We start from the raw sequence: 22,876 nt of genomic DNA on the forward strand, positions 1-22,876 counted from the left end.
AGGGCCTCTCCTGCACCTATGCTAGACTGGTTTCATTTTATGTATATTCATAGCTGTTGTGCATTGATGTGTACAACAACCATACCGTGCCCAGAAGTCGTCACCTACAACCCTCTTCCTCATCTGCCAGCTCTTACATCCTCTCTGCCCCTTCTTTCTCAATGCTCCTTGAAAGGGGAATGTTGACATGTGACATATGACATAGCAGAGCACTTACAGTTACCTTTACTCCACACTTAAATCATTTGAGTCTCTGTACTCACCGCCACTCATTGCAAATAGGAGCTTCTGTAACCAAGATTAGAGAAACAGAAATCTATAATTATATTTAGAAAGCAATTTGACAGTGAGTCAATTTAATAAAAAAGCAATGGTAGGTTTCCGCCAAGGACATATGATCTGGGCCCTCAAGGAGGATGGCCAAAATGACAGCACCAAGCATGAATTTCTGCCTGTGGCACAAGCATCACAGCCTCCTGAGAGCATCAGAACTCCTGAGAGCATCTTCCTAAACAAGCCGTCATTGTGATATGCAGCATCCACCACTGGGTGAAGCCTTGACGTCTTTCCTCCTACACAGCACCTTCTGCACTATGTAACCAGTGCACTGGCCATTTAAAATTCTCCTTTTGAGGACTGTATGTACACTTCATTAGTCACTTATTAGCTAGATCATTTGGGGAGTTAGGTATTTAATTTCTGCAGTTCTCTATATATTTTAGACATTAATCTCTGGAATATCGTTGGCAATGATTTATGACCTAAATCTCATATGAAAGGAAGATTTTCTTGAATAAACTTTAAATAAATGTCTATTTACAGAAACTTCTAATTTATGCTAACTCTATGGCAATCCAGAGAACTCTTAAAAATCATGGGGAATTTTTAAATGTATCTTTTGTTTTAAAAATTTGTATTTTATTAATTCATCAATCCTATCATTTCCAGTCTTCTAAATGTTATCTATATTTTTAAGCACTTGAAAAAGCCTTTTCACAACTGGAAAAATATTTCATTTCCCTCTGACTTGAAAATCAACCTATCCTAGCTCCATATGGATCACCACAGCAGTGACGAGGACGCCGACGCTGACTTTGACACACAGCTCATCATCCACCAGAGTCTGCAGGATATTTACAAGCCAGGGATAACTCAGCACACTCCAGAAGATGAGAGGTAATGTCTGTCTCATGGGCAGTGAGTGTTAGAAAGTATTCAGCAGTTGAGAGGAATCGTGATCTTAATGCTAATGTGACAGGAGCAGAAAGGAAAGTCAGAAGACACAGAGTTGTCTTCATTTTCTTTTTCAGTAGTGATTGGAATTAAACCCACGGCTGCATGAACGTAAGGCATGTACCACTGAGCTACATTTCCCAGCAAATAACTGTAACTTGAGTATATATACGATGCGATGCCCAAATGCACAGACAAACAAACCAGGAGAGAATTAAGAATTTAATAAGGAAGCTGGAGAGTCGGCTCAGCGGTTACAAGCACTGGCTGCTCCTCTAAAGGTCCTGAGTTCAGTTCCCAGCAACCACCGGGAGGACCATATTACAACCGTCCGTAGAGTCTAAGTTACACATGAATCTAAGTGAGACACGTAGACAATCATCTTAGTGAGGCGGGTGAGGAGGAGCCCAGTCTTCCCCTATCCAGATCCAGAGGAGGGATGGGCACCTCAGAAAAAACTAAAGCCTGGGAAGGTGGATTAGAGTAGAAACGGCCACCAGGTCTCTAAATCCTGTAGGCACCTCCGTCACCTGGGTATGGACAGTCCACAGTCAAGCACAGCCAGTTGCATGCTCTCTCATCACCGACACTGGCCCATGAGGTTGAAACCATTTTTAACACCTGGGCTGACAAGCCCAGTTTAGTTAGCATAGCAACCTCTACTTGATCAGGTGACACAGGATGTTTTTTAACCTTACGTGACCTTACAATCAAGTATGAAATGACGAATTACATCAAACCATCATTTTAGGATTTTTAAAGATTTATTTTGTATTTTGGATGTCTGTGTCTGGTGTGGATTTATTCTTGTGAGTGCAGGTGCTTTGTGGCAGCCACAGGCATCAGATCACTCTAGAGCTAGACTTTTGGGTGAGGGCGAACTGCCCAGTGTGGGTGCTGGAAACCAAACTCAGGTCCTCTGCAAGAGAGTACACGCTCTTGGTCACTGAGCCGTATCTCCAGCATCCTATTGTATTTTCTATATGTAGCAAACTCAGAGTGTGATCGCAGTGTGCCAGGTGCTTCATGACTACTAACGTTAAGTCTCATTGCTTCCCTATGGGGAGGCGCTGTTATTTTTCTCATTCAGAAATAAGGACACTGAGGCACACAAGAGTAACTTACTCAAGTCCACTCAGCTAATGAAAGTCCTGGCAATCTGACACAAATTCTCTGCTTTCTTTTTCCCACACTGTTCCTACACATGGGTGCTCATTTAGGATGGTGGCTAAAATAATACTTAAATGCTTCAAGGTTTATAAAGAAACCAGACTTATTAGGTTGCCTTGTCCTATGATTGTGATTTTAAAATGCACCACCCAGAAACTGGTTTTGAATTAATAATTTTATTCTGAAAAGTGTAAGAGGTTTTAACTAAGTACCATTTGGAAATGTTTCACAAAAATTGAGATTGTAATTGCACAAATGTCATTTATTAAACTTCAAAATTCGTCAGATGCCTAGGAAAGATTGCTGGTTGGGTCAGGTTCTTGTTGGTGTTAGAAACCTAGAGTAGGGGACTAGAGAGATGGCTCAGCACTGACTGCTCTTCCCAGAGGTCCTGAGTTCAATTCCCAGCAACTATATGGTGGCTCACAACCATCTGTAATGGGGTCTGATGCCCTCTTCAGGGGTGAACTCATTTACATAAAATAAACACATCTTTAAAAATAAAAAGAAATCTAAGCGGGGACTGGATAAAGTGTTTGCTGCACAATAACGAGACCCTGGGTTTGTATCCCCAGCACCCACATAAATGCAGGACACGATGGCGTATGTTTGTAACCTCAGTGTTCGGGGAAGGCAGAGCCAGGTTGGTACCTAAGCATATTGGCCAGCCAACAGTCAATCTGGCTGAACCGAGGAGATCCAGGTGACAGACCTCATCTCACAAAAAACATGGAGAATCGGTGAAGGAAGTCACCAGATGCTGCCCTATATATGGTCTTCCTGCACATGAGTATCCTGCACATATGTGAATACACACACACACACACATACACACACACACACACACACACACAGAGAGAGAGAGAGAGAGAGAGAGAGAGAGAGAGAGAGAGAGACTCACACATACACACAGGAGGATCCAGAATCAAAGAACTGTAAGGTAGCAGACTGGAGCTCTTGTAAGTCAGTAAAACTGCAGGAGTTTCTTACAGAACATATGGACACTAACACAGCACCAAGCCCCTTAGCGCAGTCTTAAATGTTAAAGAGAATCTGCTGGCCACATTGTAAACAAGACAGCGTCTAAGAAAATTCATTCTCTCCAACCTAAACTCGTTGAGTAATCAGGGAAAGTAATCTAGGATTCATATATTGAATTCAGGCACAGTGGTGCGTTTCTGCAGAGGCCGAAATGAGGCAGGAAAATGAAGCAACCCTGAGCTACCCAGTCTCCACATTTAAGAGTTCATATACAAAGCTTTAATGTTTAGATATTTTTATAAAAGTATAAACTGTCACTGTTTCCTGAGAGAGAATTCTGACTCTGGGAACATTTTAAAGTTCACACTCTGGTTATATATACACATACATATACATATACATATACATACACATACACCTACACCTACACCTACACCTACACATATATATATGCAATAATTTATTTGTAAATCATAGAGTAGCTATCAGTTTGTCCAGGGTGTACAGGTTTGAGTCAGCCCTGCAACACTCATTGACGGCATATACTGTGTTCTAGGCTCCCACGTAGACGTGTTTCCTCACCTCCCAAAAGCTGTACTTATTAAGGGATGGCAGGCCTGGAGACAGTTTCCCTATAATGTTAATGTGTTGATAACAACAGACTACGTTTTGCAAATGGAATCTCTCTCTCCCCACGGCAAGTGCTCATGCACAAGTGTGTGTGGCTGTGGGCATGTGAGTGTGTGCCCTGGGGACCAAACCCAAGGTGGCATGCACGCTGGGTAAGCCACTGACGCTAAGCTGCTCCCCACCTTTGGAGTAAGTGACTCTCTCAGGCCTCCTGGGTGGCCTAGCTCTGGAGCTCACCCCGGAGGGCCTGCAGCCACCTTGGCTTTCAGTCAGAAACATTTGATTTATAATTGCCTTTTTTTGCTGTGCAGATCCCATTCCTTTCCGAGTGATGATTATAAGAAGATAGTTGAAGCGATCGAGACAGTTAAGTACTCTCCCTATTCCCTGTCCAGTTTACAGCGGCATTTCCTTCTGAAAGCGTGGGAACAGTTCTGCTACAGACTGGTCGTCAGGGGGATCCAGAGTCTGAAGTGGTCTGTTCTGGGAGAAAATACTTCAGTGTAATTTCTCAAAGAATGCCAGAGCTCCTGCACAGACAGAGCTGGGTGGCCCTGGGCCTGGTGGTGAGGAACGCGGGTGCTGTCTTTCAGCGCCTGTCCTATGACACTGAAACTTGCCTTTCAATGAAGACGGTGTTTGGCTTCTGCTCTTCCACACTGACTTTGGTGGTAGACTTCAGAAGCAGCGCGGCTCCTGTGTGCACCAAATGTGAATCTCTTTTGCTTTCCTCGTTACTAGGTAAGGAAGATGCACTGGCACACTTTGCCAAATACCATCCTGCCTTTGATGAAGCCAGTGGGAACGGCTGGCTGCCGCTGCATAAGGCCTCAGTGCAGTTGAACAAGAACATCTTAGAAATAACCCTGAATGGTAAAACTCATTTTCACCCCTCTGGATACTTCTGAGGAATAAGTTTATTTCTGCGTCTTAACCTGTGTGATGTGGCAAATTTATTTCAGCTTCCAAACCTAGTACGTGGGAGCAAGCCACACTGAACGGTGAAACACCACTTTCTTTGGCTGTCAGCAATAGCCTCCTGGAAAACGCCTGTCTCCTCCTCCTCAATGGCTGCAATCCAAATGCTAAGGATTTTGAAGGCAATTATCCTCTCCTTACAGGTAAATGCACACATTGTCTTTGACGAAGAGTCTTGGTCCCCTCCATGCCCACGTTTTTTGTTATGACACTGACAGTTTGGCCCCCACTGATCAGACACAGAAACCTGCTCGCTGGCTTGTATATAGCTGAGTATGGTGACTTTCACTTACAACCAAGCATTCTTGACTTCGAGGTCAGTCTGGGTCACATAGCGAGTTAAAAGCTAGCGTGGATTTTGAAAACCTGTCCCAAGGAAGAAAAATTTAAGACAGAAAAGTCCTCTGAGTAAGAACAAAGATAGTTGGGAAAGGCAGAGAAGTCTAATGCGGTCCTTTAACCCGGCACCAGGGCAATTCTCAGCACAGCGCGTTCTCACTGGGCTCTGAGCCTTTCCACTCAGAGAAAACCAACTCTGAGTCCAAAAGCCCCCTGTGAGGAAGCGGTGTACAGAGCGGTACCCACAGGATGTGCAGGAACCGTGGCCTGGTCTGCCCTCTCGAAACCTTGGGTGTCTACGTGATAAGTGTGTGTAAAAGTCTCATGTTAAAAACAAGCGCACATTAAACTCTGAAGACTCTCACAACGATGGTGGGAAGCCAGTTTCCTCTCAGGAACGCTGCCTTCTTTCTCTCTGACTGTGGTGCTGCGCACGTCGGGCCTGCACCTGTTTTGTTTGTTTTGGTTGTTGCTAACTGCACAGTGTTTTAATCCCAAAGAACCTCTGGGAGCATTGTGCACTCCACACTGTGGAAACCAGCTCCAACTCCTCACTTCCTGTGAGCTCCGCCCTTCTCCTATGCATATGTAAATTACGTCATAGCCAGCCAGCCATTGGCTGAGATGGGCTCCGTTGCTGGAAGGGTTTTCCCTCTCAGCAGTAACCAGCATCTCTCGGGCTCGCATTTAGACTCTCAATTATATACATACATACATATATATATATTTCTCTTTTATAAAAGATGGTTTAGAGAACCAATTCAAAAAATAGACATAACATGTAAATAAACCTTGTCACCACGAACGGCTCCATGGCACAGGGGAAGGAACAACTTTAATACACTGCCATGTCAAGTTTAGGCTCGCCTTAGCAGCTCTGTCCTTCTGACGTGTTTTGAGTGTCATTTTTTCACGTTTCTCTACTTTTACATTTATTTACTCATTGTGTGTGTTTGGGGGGATGGAGGTCCTTGTCCTACAGCACACATGCAGAACTCATGTGACAGCTTGCAGCAATGGACCCCTCCTCCCGCCGTGCATGGCGCAGGGGTGGAACGCAGCTTGGGTGCCGGCTGCCTCACCGGCTCTCTCTTCTTTCATTCTTAAAAAAATTAAAAAAGGTTGGCATAGATTATTTACACATAACCCTGGTTACCCCTGTAACATTCCTCACAGGGAAAGACGTCATACTGTGTGACAGATCGTTAGGGGGTGGACTTGGGGTTACTTTGTACATATTGACTGTTTTACGTGTGTCTAACGTATTTCTGTCCTGTCCATCCACCCCACCGTACCCTCTCTTGCCCACTCCCCCAGTCCCCTCCCTCTTTTCAGATACCTCCACTTCGTATCCTTGTTTTTGATGATCCAGTGAATTTAATTAGAGTTGCTTAAAGAAACATGGGTGACAGGGTGTTTACAGGCATGTGGACAACTTACTAGTAAAGCAACATCTCTTTATCCTCCAGGAACCATTAACTGCCTAAAGATCCTAGGGACAGGTGGGTGCAGCTTGTGAGCTCCTATTTTCTTGAGAAATAAAGATGATAACTTGAACTTTTCCTCAACCATGAAAACACCCAGTAGAAGGTAGCTGCTCACAGCTTACAAAAACCAAACAGCCCACTGAGATAAAAGTGCTAATGTCACTTTGTATCTGTGTCATCTTAAAATGTGCTTCCTAAACACAGGATGTTGGAGCATGGGGAAGAAGGAAAGAGTCCCTTAGGATGCTACGGTAGAACTTGGGAGGCAGAGGCAGGTGGATCTCTCTGAGTTTGAGGCCATCCTGGTCTAGAAATCAAGTCTCAAAAACCAAAAAGAAAAGGCTAAAGGGCACCAGCTAATATGACACTTCCCTCGTATTGTCATGACGTCCACCCCATAATCCCCCAGCTGTTCTGAAAGACTCCTGCGACATGGCTACCTTGCTCATCAGCCACGGAGCGGATGTCAATCTTCGATGCGCCAATGAGAGGACAGCCCTCCACGAAGCTGCCAAGCTTGGCAGACAGGACATGGTAAAGCTGCTGCTGAGTGCCGGGGCACACCCGGATGCACGGAGCGCCTACGGATTCACGCCTCTTGCACTCGCTGCTCAAGGTGGACACACTGAGATCATGCAACTATTACTGCAGAAAGGTAAGGCTAACCTGAGGGTCGATTACAGGGGCACTGAGATCCAAGGGTGGGGCTTTAGGGGGATTCCTGTTGTTGATTTTAAGAATTCTCTGTCTCTCTCTCTCTCTCTCTCTCTCTCTCTCTCTGTGTGTGTGTGTGTGTGTGTGTGTGTGTGTGTGTGTGTGTGTGTGTGTGTGTTGCCTGCAGGTATGTCCATTCCCCATGTGCATGCAAAGTCCACAGAGGCCAGAAAAAGAAGCCAGATGATGCTCAAGAACTAGAGTTAAAACAGCTGTGGGCCACCATGTGGGTCCTGGGAAGAGCAGCCGGCGCTCTTAATAAGCACTGGGCCACTCTCCAGACTCCCCAGGGGTTCCTTTTGGTGGGGTGTTTCAAAATTAATAGAAGTTAGCATTTTATATTCAGACCGATGTTTGAGAAAATTGTATTTGAACGTTGTCTATTAAAAATCCTGAACTCATCACGGAGACTGAACGTCCAGTGACACAAATTTTACTAAAAGTGTGAGGTTGCAGGTGACTTTGCCCAGTATTCCCTCATCTATCTACTAAGAGTTTGAAACTTTCGTGTTACGTGTCCTTTCCTACAAAGTCTCTGCAACAGTCCACGTGCTCTCTCTGTCTCTGTCGCAAGTTTTCCTTAGCCAAGAAAACACCCAGTAGACAGTAGCTGCTCATAGCTTACAAAACCCAAATCTCTCATTGCTAACTTAATAAAAATCAAGTTGCTGAGATTATAGCAAACTCCTCCTGAATTCCTTGCTTTAAGATCCCAGCCTCTGCGGTAGCATGACCAAACTCCAAGGGAAGGGAAGGACAATTCATGCCTCCTGAGTACTTTGTATCCGACAGGCAGTTAGATGTCTATGGTGCTACCTGCCGTCCTTTAAACATGTGAGTCCTTTTAATAAACCTCACCCTGAGCTTGAGGAGTCAGGATTGTTGTGTTTTATAAAACAGTGTATCAATAGCTTTTTTTTTTCAAATCAGCTAACTTGTACCCAGATTTAATGAAAGCCCAACAGTGTAATTATCATTTATTTTCTCATGTCCTGAGGCTTTATTTTTAAGTAATGTGTAGTCCAGGTCTGCAATACCTGGCAGATCCCTTACATACAGATCAGCCCGCACTTTGTACACTCTTTTCTATTTAGGAAGCAGATCTCCCAACAGATGCTGATGAATTTTAGCATGATGCTTGACACATGTGATCTAAGGGACATCTAAAGTTATTCACTAGAAAATCAAAAATTAGGGACTGGAGAGATGGCTCAGCAGTCAAGAGCATTGACTGCTCTTCCAGAGGTCCTGAGTTCAAATCCCAGCAACCACATGGTGGTTCACAACCATCTGTAATGAGATCCAATGCCCTCTTCTAGTATGTCTGAAGACAACTACAGTGTATGCAGATAAATAAATAAACCCTTTTTTTTAAGTACCAAAAAGAAAAGAAAATCAAAAAGTAACCATGAGCCCTGTCATCTTTACCTCCATGTCTCCGTGTCTCTGTGTCTATCTTTTGTGTTTTGTTGGGGTTTAAGCAAAAGTCTTCTGTATTCTAGGCAAGAACTCTTAACGATAAACTACATCCCTAGCCCAAGAGTAATCCTTTGCTTAGGACCACTGATTTAAACACAGAGATGGAGGGAAAACAACAGATCGTAAATCTTTATCCTTCAGGTGAACTAGCATTTGCTGGTTGAGCTGGTTGAGCGCTCATTTGCCAGCAAGCCAGGATATCTGACTCTAAGTCACATTGTTTTGCCACCCTGTGTGGCCACGGCAGCTACGTGATATGTAGCTTTAATTCCAGCCCTTGGCAGGCAGATCCCCGTAAGTTCGGGGCTAGCCTTGTCTACAGAGCTAGTTCCAGGATAGCCAGGGCTGTTACACAGAAAAACCTGCCTCAAAAACACAACAAAAAGTAAGCTTGGGTCTGGAGAAGTGCACACCAGGCTTGATTGCCTTTCTCGTCTATCAGCTGTGCGCCTTTGGGGACGTTAACTCGGAGGACCCGAGATGCCTCACCTTTAAGGCAGAGTATTAGAACCTACTTCTGAGGCTGGTGGCGAAGCTTAGAAATTCTTTACCTTTGTTTATCTTTGATTTCGAGACAGGGTCTTTCTATGTAGCTCTTGCTGTCCAGGAGTTTGCCATATAGCCCAGGTTGGCCCCAAACCCAGAGATCTACATGTCTCCACCTCCCAGTGCCTGGCTAAGATTGTCTTTTTCATTACACGTGTCTCTATGTGTGTATATGCCATGATTGCGTAAGTGTCAAGGAGGGCTAGAAAGATGGCACTGGACCCCCACAACTAGGATTAAAGGTGGTTGTGAGCTACACAACCTGGTCATGGAAACTGAATTCTGGTCTTTGGAAGAGCAGCTAGTGCTTTGAATGACTGTTCTCTCTCTAGCCCCAAGTTTAGAAATTTTTACACAGATAAAGGGACCGGGGCATAGTTAACGCTCAAAACCGTTTATTAGATTGCTTAGTGCATTCTAGGAAGGAGGGTCTTGTGCAGCCCTTGTGACAAGGAGTCTGTTCTAAAGACACATCCTTCCTTCCGCTGAGATTTCGGCATGGGCTCCGCTTCTGAGACGGCTAACATCGATGCAGACATCTGTCTTTTCTTCACCCCCTGATCCCCTCCCAGTTGCTGCCAGAGATCTAGAGGACACTTACCCTACAACTGACAAACATGGGTACACTTATCCTTGTAGCTATCAAAGTCAGGGTCTGCAGAGCTGGCTCAGCAGTTACAAGCAATTGTTGCTCTTCCAGAGGACGAGGATTTGGTTCCCAGTTAAAACCATCAGTAACTCCAGTTTCAGGGGACTCGATGCCCTCTTCAGATCTCTGTGAGTACCATACATGCATGGGATGCACATACATGCAGAGGAACACTCATGCATAAACATAAAAATAAAACAATCAGCACCTGTTATAGTAAAGCACTAAGAACCAAAGGTGATATAAAATAAGTGTTCCCTTTTCTCTAGTGTTATCTATATAAACTAGTCGGGGAAGAAAACCATGGGATAAAAGTAGTTTCTAAATAACGGTTCAGTTGGCTTTCAGTGTAGTTTAATATGTTGTTTGGCACTTGCAACTCCAGTAGGGATACTTGGTAAAAGGCAGCTGTCTTATAATAGCCACCCTAACCCATAATTCACTTACATGGAGAATAGCACCGATAAGCAACTATATTTGCCATGTCTCCTAACAGGATTTTGATGAAAGGGAGCATTTGTAATTTTTAAGTTATTAGAGACTGTTCATAGTAAAAGACCCTAATTCTTCCTAGTTAAAGTTGAGGACAGGTTGAGAACCATGTGGTTGCTGGGAACCAAACCCTGGTCCTCTGGAAGAGCAACAATTGTTCCTAACTGCTGAGCCCTCTCCAGCCCCTAGCGACTTTTCAGCAGATGTAGTGGTACATTAAGACTGCTTAAGTGATAGAGTGAAAAGAATCTTTGCCTAATGAGACGTCTTCTTTTCAGGAGCTGATGTTCACAGTCAGGCATCTGACGCTTCCTCTGTTTTACTTGAAGCTGTTAGAGGAGGGAGTCCAGAATCTGTGAGACTCTTGCTAGAGTATGGAGCTGATGCCAACATTCCTAAAAGTTCAGGCCACCTGCCCATCCACGTGGCAGCTGACAAAGGCCATTTCTTGTAAGTTCAATTCTGTGATTGTAAGTAACAAGAAATCGTAATAACTAGTGTTTTGTTTCGTTCTTTAAGAACTGCTTTGGAAATATAGAAAACCTTGGGTCTCAGATGACTGACCTAAAAGAGTGGGTCTACCACATTTTACTTGACATCTTAGTTTCTTTATGAAGGACTCCCACTTCTGCTAGGGGTCTTAAATACTGCCTGATTAACATAGCCTTCAGTGTTGGGATAACAGTATCGTAAGCACGTTAACTCTGCACCATAACAACCTAAAGTGCACTTTGAAATTCTTCCTCAGAGCTCTGAAGTTATTGGTCCCTGTCACAGATATCTCGGCCATCAAGAAGAGTGGGATCAGTCCAGTTCACTGCGCAGCAGCTGGGGCACACCCCCAGTGCCTGGAGCTTCTCATTCGGGCTGGATTTGATGTGAATTTCATGCTGGATCAGAGAATCCGCAAACATTATGATGATCAAAGGAAGTCAGCCTTGTATTTTGCTGTTTCAAATGGTGACCTCTCTTCAGTTAAGCTGCTTCTGAGTGCTGGAGCTCTGCCCAATCAAGACCCAATCAACTGCCTACAGATCGCTCTCAGGATGGGCAACTATGAGCTCATAAGTCTATTACTGAGGCATGGAGCCAACGTCAATTACTTCTGCCGAGTTAACCCTTTGCATTTCCCATCAGCGCTACAATACACACTGAAAGATGAAGTCGCACTCAGGATGCTGCTGAATTATGGCTATGACACTGAGCGATGTTTTGACTGTCCTCATGGGGAAAGAGTTCATCGGTTTTGCACTTTTGAAGGCTGGACATCTACAGTTATTAAAGATACTATGGTAAGCCCACAGTACTGGCAGTATTCCCTGAGCACTTATTATCTTGTAGCCTAGAACTGTAACAATAGACATGATATGCCCTTGGACAAGCTCGTGTTTGGAAGATTCTGGTACCATAAAATAACAGTGGGAAGCTGTAAGAAGTACAGAAGCAATTTAGAGGAGAAAGTGACTTCAGTCATAACTATGAGAATGTTTCGCAAGTTCAACCCAAAAGCAAAGTTTTGAGGAATGGATAGTCTTGCAGTCTGACTACTTTTTCTTTGAATGACTTCTTTAGCTAAAATGTTTCTAAGTTCCCCATACCTGTGATCACTGGCTTCCTTTCGTTATCTCTTAGCTCTCAGATCCGATCACCCATTTCCTCTGGCCATCCTTATGATGAGCAGAGACCCCACAGCTCCTCTTCACCTTGCTTTACCTCCTCTGCCATCTCCCTCACCTTCAACCTTACTAAAGTTTCTTCCACTTCCCAGGCCTCATTCCAAGCGTCCTCTCCCAGAAGCCCTTGCCTGGCAGCCTTAAGTACACCCCTCTCTCCATCACTCTCTTACTGTGGAGACTGGGTCTTTTATTGCATCCATTTACAATTATCATTTTAATTCCTTTGCCCCCTCTCCCATGTATGAGCATCAGCTCCTGGTCATCTGTCCAAGGGCTTTCAGGTCTGTGCTTAGCACATAATGGATGTTTTATACATACCCAAATCTATATCAAAATTTGAAAACAAGATGTTGAATGGGAGGCTTTGTAACAGTCTGATGAAGGGAAAGGTTTTATTTTAGGTAATCAGGGTAGGAGTTACTTTGTGCACTGATTTGGCATTTAAACATACACTATCTGGTATTATTTTCTAAACAGTTCATAAAGTATGACTTCAATTCTCACTTGGGCACTTTGTCTAAAGGCACATAAATTATTTAAAGACAGAAATTGTCATTGTTCAAGCATCAGGATCATATCTAGGTTATAAATAATAGAAAATGCAAAAGAAAATAATGAAAGCTTTAATAAAGCGGCATCTGGGCAGGAAAGCATGCATGCAGTCCCAGCTCCTCAGGAGCCGGGACTGGAGGGCAGCCTGAGCTACACAGTGAGACTAGCTCAAAAAACAAAAACAGGGTGAGCAGGACGGCTCGATGGCTCACCAAGTTCAGGTGCTGGACACCAAGCCTAATGAGCCGAGTCTGATCCCTGGAGTCCACATGGAAGGAGATAACCAACCCTGTACCATTGTCTTCTGACCTCGGGACATGCACACGCATGCACACACACACACACACACACACGTACATGAACAAATGTTTTTTAAAAGTGCCTCATTCTCTTCTCCTACAGAACCAGAAGTAAGTAATCTTCCAAGCAGAGAGTGTCATTGCTCCGTGTTTAACAGGAGAAACACACCCTCACATTCCCGCTGCCCGGATGGCTGCCGGTGTCTTGCTTTTCTTTAAGGGTGTCTGACCAGCTGCTCAGACTCCCTCACATCTGATGGCCAGAGCTGCCAAAAAGGTCACAGCTAGTGGCAAGGCAGCCTGGGTTGCAGCAAGCCAAGCGACCAACGTACACTCCCTGCCTCACATGACGTCCTGAGGCCACACTGAAAGCGGGAGCCAGAGCTTACACAGCTCACGACAGGTCCTCCTCGTCACTCTGCTCCACCTCAGTGCTCGGGGACGATTCTCACTTGTTTTCTGCCTGTTTTCCTCACAGTTTTGTGAAGTCATAACTTTGTCATGGCTACAGCATCTCTCTGGAAAAGTTGTTCGTGTGATGCTTGATTATGTGGATCAAGTTCAAATCTGTTCAAAATTGAAAACTGTGCTGGAAAAACAAAAGCTCTGGCCAGAAATATATTTTATATTGAGTGAGTACCGTTCGAAAATTCTTACCAAAACACTGTGGTTTTAGTTTTAGAACACTTCTGATTAGGTTAACCTAAAAGAGAAAAGTATTATTCCTTTAAAATGGTGCTGGTCATAACCACAATTAATGTGTTATCATCACTTGCCAGCTAATGAAATCTAATGACTTTGTAGGCAGGGAACTCTGGTTTCCCCAGTCCACTTAACCTTTGGCTATGGTACAATTTATATCCGGAAACTGTAAGTTATATATAACAAGAGCAAGAGGGAGTGCTAAGTTCTAACCTGGTAGCATATTAAAATGGCACTCTTCTATATGGATTCGTTCACTTAGATCAAATTAAGATTTTCTTATATCTCGTTTCTCCTGGGGTGATCTTTGAGCTTTTAACCAATCCCAAGAGACAGGATGGGGGAGCTGATATTTAAGAACTTGAAGGATTTGAGTCTCACAAGCCAGACTCACAATTGACGCAGTTCTGAAATTGTCTACATAGAAGGCCGAGGTGAAGATGGAAAAGCTGTTTCCCTCCAGACAGGAATGCCAAACATAAAACCTTGTTAATACAGATAGCAAATACATTTGCCAACTAAACCCTTGGGTTACCAAAACCACAAAGCAATCCTTTCTGTCTTAGGCAACCCCCGTTCTCTACAACACCTGTGCCGCCTGAAGATCCGGAAGTGTATGGGAAGGCTACGGCTGCGCTGCCCTGTCTTCATGTCCTTTCTCCCGCTGCCCAATCTCTTAAAAGCTTATGTCCTTTACAAAGAATATGACCTTTTTGGACAAGAAAGTTCTACAGGAACATGGTAACTGGGCTCTTCTAGAGCAGCATTTTTCTTAACAATTTACTTGTGATTTTTTTTTCTTTTCTTTACTCAGTAAAATCTCAGTGTAGACTACATTGTTTAAAACGCCTGTTCTGTGTGGGATACCTCCCTATGACCAGAAGTTTCAAGAAACTTTCAAATAATACATTATTTGAATTATTATTGAATACAAATAATCATTGTTCTTGTTCTTGACCACACACCACAACTCAGTGAGACACTACTGCTGAAAACATCACACACTTTGGTAGCAGGACTCCTAGTTGGTTAGCTTTTCTAGTAGTGAAAATTGTTATGCAAACACCTGGGGGCGGGGGTGGGGTGGGCTAGGGGGACTCATCACTCACTGCCTTCCCAGTTAGGGGCTCTGCATGCTACAGAATCTCACTGCCATGCGAAATGTGCCCCTTATGCAATCGTGGCCAGACTGATGGGCTAATCAACTACACTCTGATTGGATCTGAGACTCACTGGACATGAAGGAATTCATACCTGGCACTATAACCCCATGCGTGGTCCCCAGGCGTCAGGAGAGCTGCTGTTATTAAAGTCCCAGGCCGCAGAGGTCATGAGCCCTAGGAGGGAGCAGACTGATGTTTTACCTAACGAACATGTCAAACTGCCTTTTAAATCTGTTGTACTCACAAATGAGGTCTCTTGGCCTTGGACAGAAATGTTTCTTTTTTCAGTGGTGTCAATTAAGACAGCCTCCTAACTGGTGAAAATATGGGAATAACTGGTGTGTGCTCACTCAGCCTTAGGCAGAACATTCATAACCTCTCCCTCCAAGGATGAGAGCCATGGCAGAAGGAGCAGAAAAACTTAAGAGCCAGAGGATGGGGGCTATTAAAACTGTACACAACATGGTCATCATGATCTCGTGAACTGTAGACACTGTGGGTAGCTGCACAAGACTGGGCCCACCAACATCCTAGCACAGTGCCAGAGGGAGACTGCTTGCCACGTTAGCCTGATGGCCAGGACTTGACCCCCACTAGCAAGAGGAAACCAACTCCAACAAGTGTCCTCTGACAACAAGTGTCCTCTGATCCCCACATGCACACCATGGCATACACACACACACACACACACACACACTTTCTCTAATTGAATAAAGCAAAAAAATCCCATCATGGATCAAGGCGAGATCATGAAGCCCCACTGTTCCCGGAAGAGGAGCTACTGGTAATTGGCAGCTGCTAAGGGAAATGAGTCATTTTCTTCAGTGGTGTAACCCTGGAAGCTGTTCATTCTCCAGTAAGTTATTTTCTTGCTTGGGACAGTCACATCGGTGCTGCCCTGTCTGCATAATCATGCAAGCAACCCTAATTACCCAGTGAATTGGCTGGATGGATAAATAGATAGACAGACAGACATATCAGAAAGGGAACGTATTGCAAGGAAGAAAGGGTTTGGCAGGAATGTAATAGGGCTAAGAGGGTAAATACAATCAAAATATATACACATGAAATTTACAAAAATAAATTTTAAAAATTTTAAAGCAGCTCTGAAGCTAGGCATGGTGGTATATGTCTGTAATCCCAGCTCTTGGGAGACAGAGGCAGAAGGATCAGAATTCAGGGTCACCCATGGCTACATGGTAAATCCAAGGACGCTTTGGCTGTATGAGATGGTCTCAAAAAAAAAAAAAGTAGCTTTGAACACAGCTTCTTTACACATGACTAAAACTGTAAGGTAATTAAAATTCAAAGCCAAAAATATATCCAAGTTCAGCAGCACATGCCTAGACTGAACCCTTCAGGAGAGGTGGAGGACCTCAGATCAAGGCCACCCAAGGCTACAGGGCCAGACCTGAGAGCTGATACAAATCTCAAGTACTGAATTACATGTAGTCTAATAGTGTGGTGATCTTATAGTAAGTGTATAAACCAGTTTCTTTGTGCTTAAAATAAAAAAATGTCACTTCTGGCCACTATTTTTTGTTTTCTTAAATAGCTCTGCTGGTCTGGAACTCAGATTGACCTGCATCCACCTCCTGAATACTAGAATTAGGTGTGCACAACCATCCCTAGCCATGCCTCTTTGTAATCTTACAGAGAATATGTCTCACTGATTCAAAGGACTAGAATAACAGCCCCATTACATGACCTAGAAATTAGCAGTCCATGTACCACAATCCCAGTGCTAATTTAGCTTCTGACACCATCTCTTCACAGCCAAACAAACAGGCAGGATAATTTAGAACTCGACATTTTATCACTGATGGGAAAAACACTAGCCAACTTTCTGGAAATTCCTGCTTATGATTCACCACTTACTCATTAGTGTGATTCCTGGCAGAAGAATTTAAAGTGTTTTCAATGAACTTTTGAGTGCAAAAAAAAAAAAAGTTCATTGATTTTTATTTTATTTTTCACTCAATACAGGCTGGTACTGAACAGGGAGGGGCTCACTACTGACAGAAGATGCCAGTTTTTATTTCTATATTACATGTATAGAGCATTTAAGTTGTTATTCTTTTAGTAGTATATATAAGTAAAAGATACTTAAGTTTTCACTCAGGTGTACAGACTGTTATGGACAGTTGAAGAGTAAAGGTCTGCAATGCTAGTGAACTTCAAGATTTGTTTAGGTCATGCATGCACTTAAGTAAATTATAAAATTCTAGCTAATTTCATATACTCCCTTGACCTACAAGTATAAACACATTTTTTTAAAACTCAAATAAATTAATATAATAAACTACACATGGACTAAATCCATTAGTATTAAAACTATAGGTCCAAGCTACTTAAGCCAGAGCAAATACCCTGCCCTTCTTAGAGGAATTTCTTCAAGTAGGATAACTGCATAAAGCACATATCATAAACAGCTTACTGGAATAATTATTAAAGTCTCTTTCCTTTGCTATAAAAAAAAGGCAACAAAACTTTTCTTGATAAGAGACTCCGCTTTTGCCGCTGTTGTGGAACTGCAATGAAGTCAAATGTGTTACAATAGATTAAAAGAAACTTTACTATTTGTCTTATTTTTAACTCTGTGCATGTGTGTCTGTGTGGGGCATGTGCATGTGACATGTGAGCACAGTGCCCACCAATGTTAGAGAGGTGTTGGACCACTGACACCAAAGCTGACGCCAGTGTGAGCCATCTGCCGTGGGTGCTGGAACCTCAACTCAGGCCTCTGGACAGGAGCATGCTGAGCATGCCCAGCCCCAGACAGGAAACATCTGAAATTACTTGGAGAAAAAAATACAGAGCAACTATCAAATATTTCATACAAAAATACTGTATAAAAATCATGGACTTTATTATACATTTAAAAAATCCAACAACATATTTCTTGAAGCCTTGTCAGCAAATACCTATTTTGACAAATGGAAAAATAAGTCTTCTGCTCCACAAGCTATACCATGATCACAAATCCAATTTTAAAGAGAGATGCTGAATGATTTTCAACTGTACACTGCACACTTGGTTAGTATCAGTGAAATAAGAGTTAATCAATTTACTTACATTACAAAACCCACAAAGTATACAAAGCAGTCTTACACATCAGTTATCAGTTAATCCCCAGTATTCACATAACTGAAGTCGGTTACTCACAAAACTAGCCAGAGACTAACTCAAAGTTCAGTATGGACAGTAGTCTCTCTCTGCTGCCTTCAACTTGGGAGGCAGCGGCAAGCAGATATCTGATCTAGGCCAACCTGGTCTGTAGAAAGAGTCCCAGGGCTCCCAGGACGACACAGAAGCCCTATCTCAGGAAGAATGAGTCATCTTTCGGACATGTCTCAGTCCTCCTTCGGAGATGGTGCTCACCAGTGACACACCATCTCACTAAGGAGTAGCATTCAATTCTGGAGCAAAACAGAGGGTTATTTGGATAGTAGAAATGCAGAAAGACCCAATGGAGCCTTCAAGATTCAAAATAAAATTCGCTCAGGACCACCATCTCCTCCTCAGAAGATGACTGTAAAGAAACAGCAAGAATGGAAAAGCCCTCCTTGTATTTCCAAGTGGAAGAACTCTAAGGGGGATACCATTCCAGTAGATAAACGGCTGGCTGCTGAGGGAATAGGACTTCAGATGGCCCATATAAATGAAAAATTTGCCAAACTAACTGAAGCCCTATACATTGCTCATTGGAAGGCTTGGGAAGCGGTGAAAATGGAAACCCAAGTAGAGAGAAAGATGGCTCAAAAAGAAAAGGAGAAACATGAAGAGAAACTCAGAGCAGTGGCCCAGGCAACCAGAGACAGGAGAGCTGGGATCGAAACCCATGTGGAAAGAGGATAGAGGCCCGTGAAAAGGATGACATCTGTCAGGACAGTCGAAGAGAGGCCGCAGGACCAGAACCTTTCCAAGACAGCGCCTGAGAGGAGGTCAAAGCTAGAAAAATGAAAATCGAGAGATCAGTGAAGTCATTGCTCTTGGTGTGTCCAACCCTCGGACTTCTATTTATTGTAGTTTTAATAAGCTTAGGCTATTAATAATAATATTCCTGGAAAAATACATTGGAATCAGCCTAATGAAGACTTTTAAAATACTTAGAAGTATTTTGATTAACAGTATTTTTTGTTTGTTTGTTTTTTGTTTTTGTTTTTTTGGATTTGGTTTTTTCAAGACAGGGTTTCTCTGTGTAGCCCTGGCTGTCCTGGAGCTCACTCTGTAGACCAGGCTGGCCTCAAACTCAGAAATCCGCTTGCTTCTGCCTCCCAAGTGCTGGGATTACAGGAGTGCGCCACCACCGCCAGGCTGATTAACAGTATTTTTAAACAAAGAAATTTTAAATAATTTTTCTTTTAAAATCCATTTCATCTTACCATTTAAAAAAGTTCAGTATAGTTCTAGTTTCAAATCTTTGTTATTAATGTAGAATAAAAATCTCAAAAAGAAATAAAATGAACTTCCTAAAAACAAAATTAGAAGTTTGCTTGCTACATACACTGGTGTTTAAATATTTAAAAATATGATCTAAATTCTCACTCTATTAAAAGCAACTTTTTTCATTTCATTCATATGTCAGAAGACTTTGTAATATACTAGCTTTATAGGCCTGCCAGCATTATCAGTTCAAACTGTAAAGAGTGTGGTTCCTGTGGTTACTCGTGTGTGTTCACTGCACAAACCACACTATTACAACTGCTATCCTTTCTCAAAAACAATGGCAGCTTCATCATCCCAACACTGTGGAGCTAGCTAGCAATTCTTTTTAAATTAAACACCAAGTAATCATTAAATAATGGCAAAAACAAGGTTAGCTTCATTTGAGTCTGTTCAAATGGATGGTTTTAGTCTTTAGCAAATTTATAGCAAGTTTCTAGCAAGGATGCAGAAGTGATTTTTATTGAGTTTATTACCACAGTTATACAAGTACTGTCAATATAGGTAACAGAATGCAGAGTAGAAATAGGTAGGCTAAATTTCATTTTCTTAAAAGCAATTTTGTTAGTTTCTAAATAGAAGATCTGCACTAACATTTAAGAAGAAGTTCACAGCAGCCTTCTTCAAGCAGGAGAACTGACTAAAGCTGATGAGCAAAATTCCATACAGTCTAATAGTGACAGAAGTTAAACCACCTGAAGCTGTTTGATCCGCTCAGGATGTGTCCTGGGTACTGGAACACATTTTTGGTCTGACCCATGGACAAGAAAGAAATTCGGGAATTCCTATGAAACATGACTTAAAAGGAATTAAAAAAAAAATTCTTACCTCTGGCCTAAATTTTTATCCAAATATCAGTATTTTGCTACTATGCAAAGCAGCAACCCAATAAAAGTGCCTCCTGATGAGGACTACTCTTGTTATAAAGTACATTTCATCTGAAGTAAGCATGCCATTTCTATCAAGAAAAGACTTCATGAAACTAAAAGCCTGGGGTGTGGATGGGTGTGGCTCTGTGGTAGTTTATTAAGACCCTGGGTTTGATCCCTATCACTGCCAAAAATCAAACAATAGCAACAACAACAAAACCCAGAAACCTTACCAATCTCAACAAAAAAGGGTCTTGAAAGCAAGACTTGTCACCACTACTCACGTTCTAAGCACAGCAGTTCACAGTTTAACAGGAAGGAAACACTGCTATGAGAGCGCTCCCTTCGTAAGCCCAACAAGACTGATATTAACTACATGTTTGGGCGAACGTAAGACTTTAAAGAGTATTAAGTTAAAAAAAAAAAAGAGTATTAAGTAACCATTAGTCCCATTTGGCACATGGATAAAAAGAATATCATGATCCTATATATATTGTTATCTTGTTCCTACAGAAAACAGTATACTTACAGAGTGTGAAATTGAGCTATATGTTGAAAACTAAACAGAAACAACTTCTAATTCAGAACAAAGAGAAAACTACTTGTGAAATTAATGGTTAACCTCTTGAAAAATCTATAAATATATGATTATGTAAAATACTAATCAATATATTTAACTTGTATACATATGTATATATACACCTTTTCATGTAGAACACATGAAAATAAAATCTATAAACACAGTTTAAAATCCAAGTAAAGAAAGTTTTGACAGAAGACAGATTGGAGAGACATGTCAACCTTGGTAGCAAGCTAACTCCATCCTTGATCCTATATTCTATGAGGTGTTCAATTCCTTTTCAGTCTTTCATGGAATTAGATCTTTTACTCATTTGAAAAGTAAAAGTATTTACAATAATTAGTGCAAATTATTCTATACTCATAAATTAGTTATTTGCCTTTGTGGATATAAAGTGGCAAGTCAATACATTATCAAAATGTGGGATTATGAAAATACTGGGATTATTAGTCTGAAATTTAAGATTGTTTTCTAAACTAAACTGCACATTTTTATTTAAGCAGTAAACATAATTATTATAGAACATCTTTTGAAATGTCATTCATTGTCATTAAAAATTATTCCACAATACAGAAAATACAATGTATCAGTCTACAACTCTCCCTTTACATGTCAATTCTAATATAAAATGTCTGAACAACAACAATCTCAATAAATTCTGAAGTCTTACTCTAACCCTTCCTGTTCTGCAGCAGTAAGTCCCAACCTGAGAACTGAGAAGATGGTAACAAAATACCAAGGACTGCATCAAACACCGACAGACACTGGGGTCTCTCCCACTGCCATGATCTAGTACATCAGAGAAAGCGAGCAAGCCACAAAACATCCTGACGTCAACAGCACCGCCTACCCTGTCCTAGTGATTTTGTACAAATTCTATTGCACACTCAATATTGTTAGAACATTTGCAAACTTGTAGAATTCCCCACATAAAGGATTTCAAGCTCATTTAGTTGAGCACTTCCTCACTACCCATAAGACATTCCTAATGAAAGGGAGAGAGTCCATACATGAATGTCAGAATCCGAATAAAGGATTTCTTATAGAGACAGCCCAATTACAGTGCAAGATAAAATGTTCACAATTTAAAGGAAAAGTATCTTGAGCAAGTGTAATCCCTCAGCAATCTACTACAGAAAAGTAAGTAGGTCTTGTTTAGGAAAGCGGAGTTGGATGATAATGCATAGTATTTTATTTGTAAGGGGAAATGTTCGATAGAACCTGTTATCAAGTTCAGTCCTTTTAAATGAGGCCGAAACACACAATAGAAAGTGAGATCTCTTCCTTGATCTTTAGCATGGATACGCTGTGCCACATTCCAGGGAAGGGGAAATCAAAAAGCAACAAGTTTATGCCTCCGACTCTCTCTTTTTCCCTTCTTCTCCCAAATCACTTTCCTCGGATTGGCTACTGCTAAGAACAAGCTGGCCCTCACTACCAGCCTGGCTTGGTCTACTGGAGGCAGCTATCAACCGACTCTGTTCTTCCAAGTCCTGGTGGAAAGACAGAAAAAGAAACTAAATTTAACTGTCAGCAGTCAAAGAACCATGCAGTTTCCTTTGGAGCATTACTCTACTTGAGCGCTATTCCAATCCTGCCACATGCATTATTAATTCTGATAACTGAATGAAAAGGCTATATTCAACAAATGAAAACACCAGCATCAATGTTGGCGCCATTTGAACAATCCCAAAAAGCAAACATACAAAAAAAAAGTTGTTTTTTTTTTTAAATGTAAGCACTCTCACTCACAGTCAGTGTCATGGTCACTCTGCACCCCACTCCACACTCTCTCCAGATCTTCTCTACTCCTGCTCTGTTTATCTTGCTAAATCAAGTGTCACTTGCCCTCACCTAAGCTGCACCTCTGTACTGTCTTTGCCATTTTCTC

General features: G+C 42.2%; 2 protein-coding genes across 4 annotated transcripts in view; one reads left to right on the forward strand and one right to left on the reverse strand.

Annotated features, from left to right (window-relative positions):
• Positions 1–210: 210 nt before the first annotated feature.
• The window catches only part of Appl1 (adaptor protein, phosphotyrosine interacting with PH domain and leucine zipper 1), an 83,483-nt gene continuing 60,817 nt past the window's right edge, over positions 211–22,876 (reverse strand). For 2 of the 3 annotated variants that reach the window (XM_052189945.1, XM_052189944.1), the window contains one exon: positions 17,943–22,478. In XM_052189945.1, the coding sequence (XP_052045905.1) occupies positions 22,335–22,478 (144 nt within the window). In that variant the 3' untranslated portion in view covers positions 17,943–22,334. Of the gene's footprint in view, positions 289–17,942; positions 22,479–22,876 lie in introns of those variants that run through there. The other variant, XM_052189946.1, reaches the window with a different exon arrangement.
• On the forward strand, positions 1,055–14,872 carry Asb14 (ankyrin repeat and SOCS box containing 14). Its single transcript, XM_052189947.1, has 9 exons — positions 1,055–1,176; positions 4,326–4,379; positions 4,754–4,887; positions 4,977–5,135; positions 7,228–7,473; positions 10,977–11,148; positions 11,447–11,990; positions 13,704–13,857; positions 14,494–14,872. Exons 1-9 carry the CDS (start codon positions 1,055–1,057, stop codon positions 14,670–14,672), a joined length of 1,764 nt encoding a protein of 587 aa, XP_052045907.1. The 3' UTR covers positions 14,673–14,872.

Source organism: Apodemus sylvaticus, chromosome 8 (assembly GCF_947179515.1).
Source record: "Apodemus sylvaticus chromosome 8, mApoSyl1.1, whole genome shotgun sequence".
In the NCBI taxonomy this organism is placed as follows: Eukaryota; Metazoa; Chordata; class Mammalia; order Rodentia; family Muridae; genus Apodemus; species Apodemus sylvaticus.

Coding starts and splice junctions, on each gene's coding strand:
- Asb14 (XM_052189947.1), top strand. CDS start 1,055: ATGGATCACCACAGCAGTGACGAGGACGCCGACGCTGACTTTGACACA. Junction 4,380..4,753: donor ATAGTTGAAGCGATCGAGAC/AGTTAAGTACTC, acceptor TTCCTCGTTACT/AGGTAAGGAAGATGCACTGG. Junction 5,136..7,227: donor CAATTATCCTCTCCTTACAG/GTAAATGCACAC, acceptor ATAATCCCCCAG/CTGTTCTGAAAGACTCCTGC.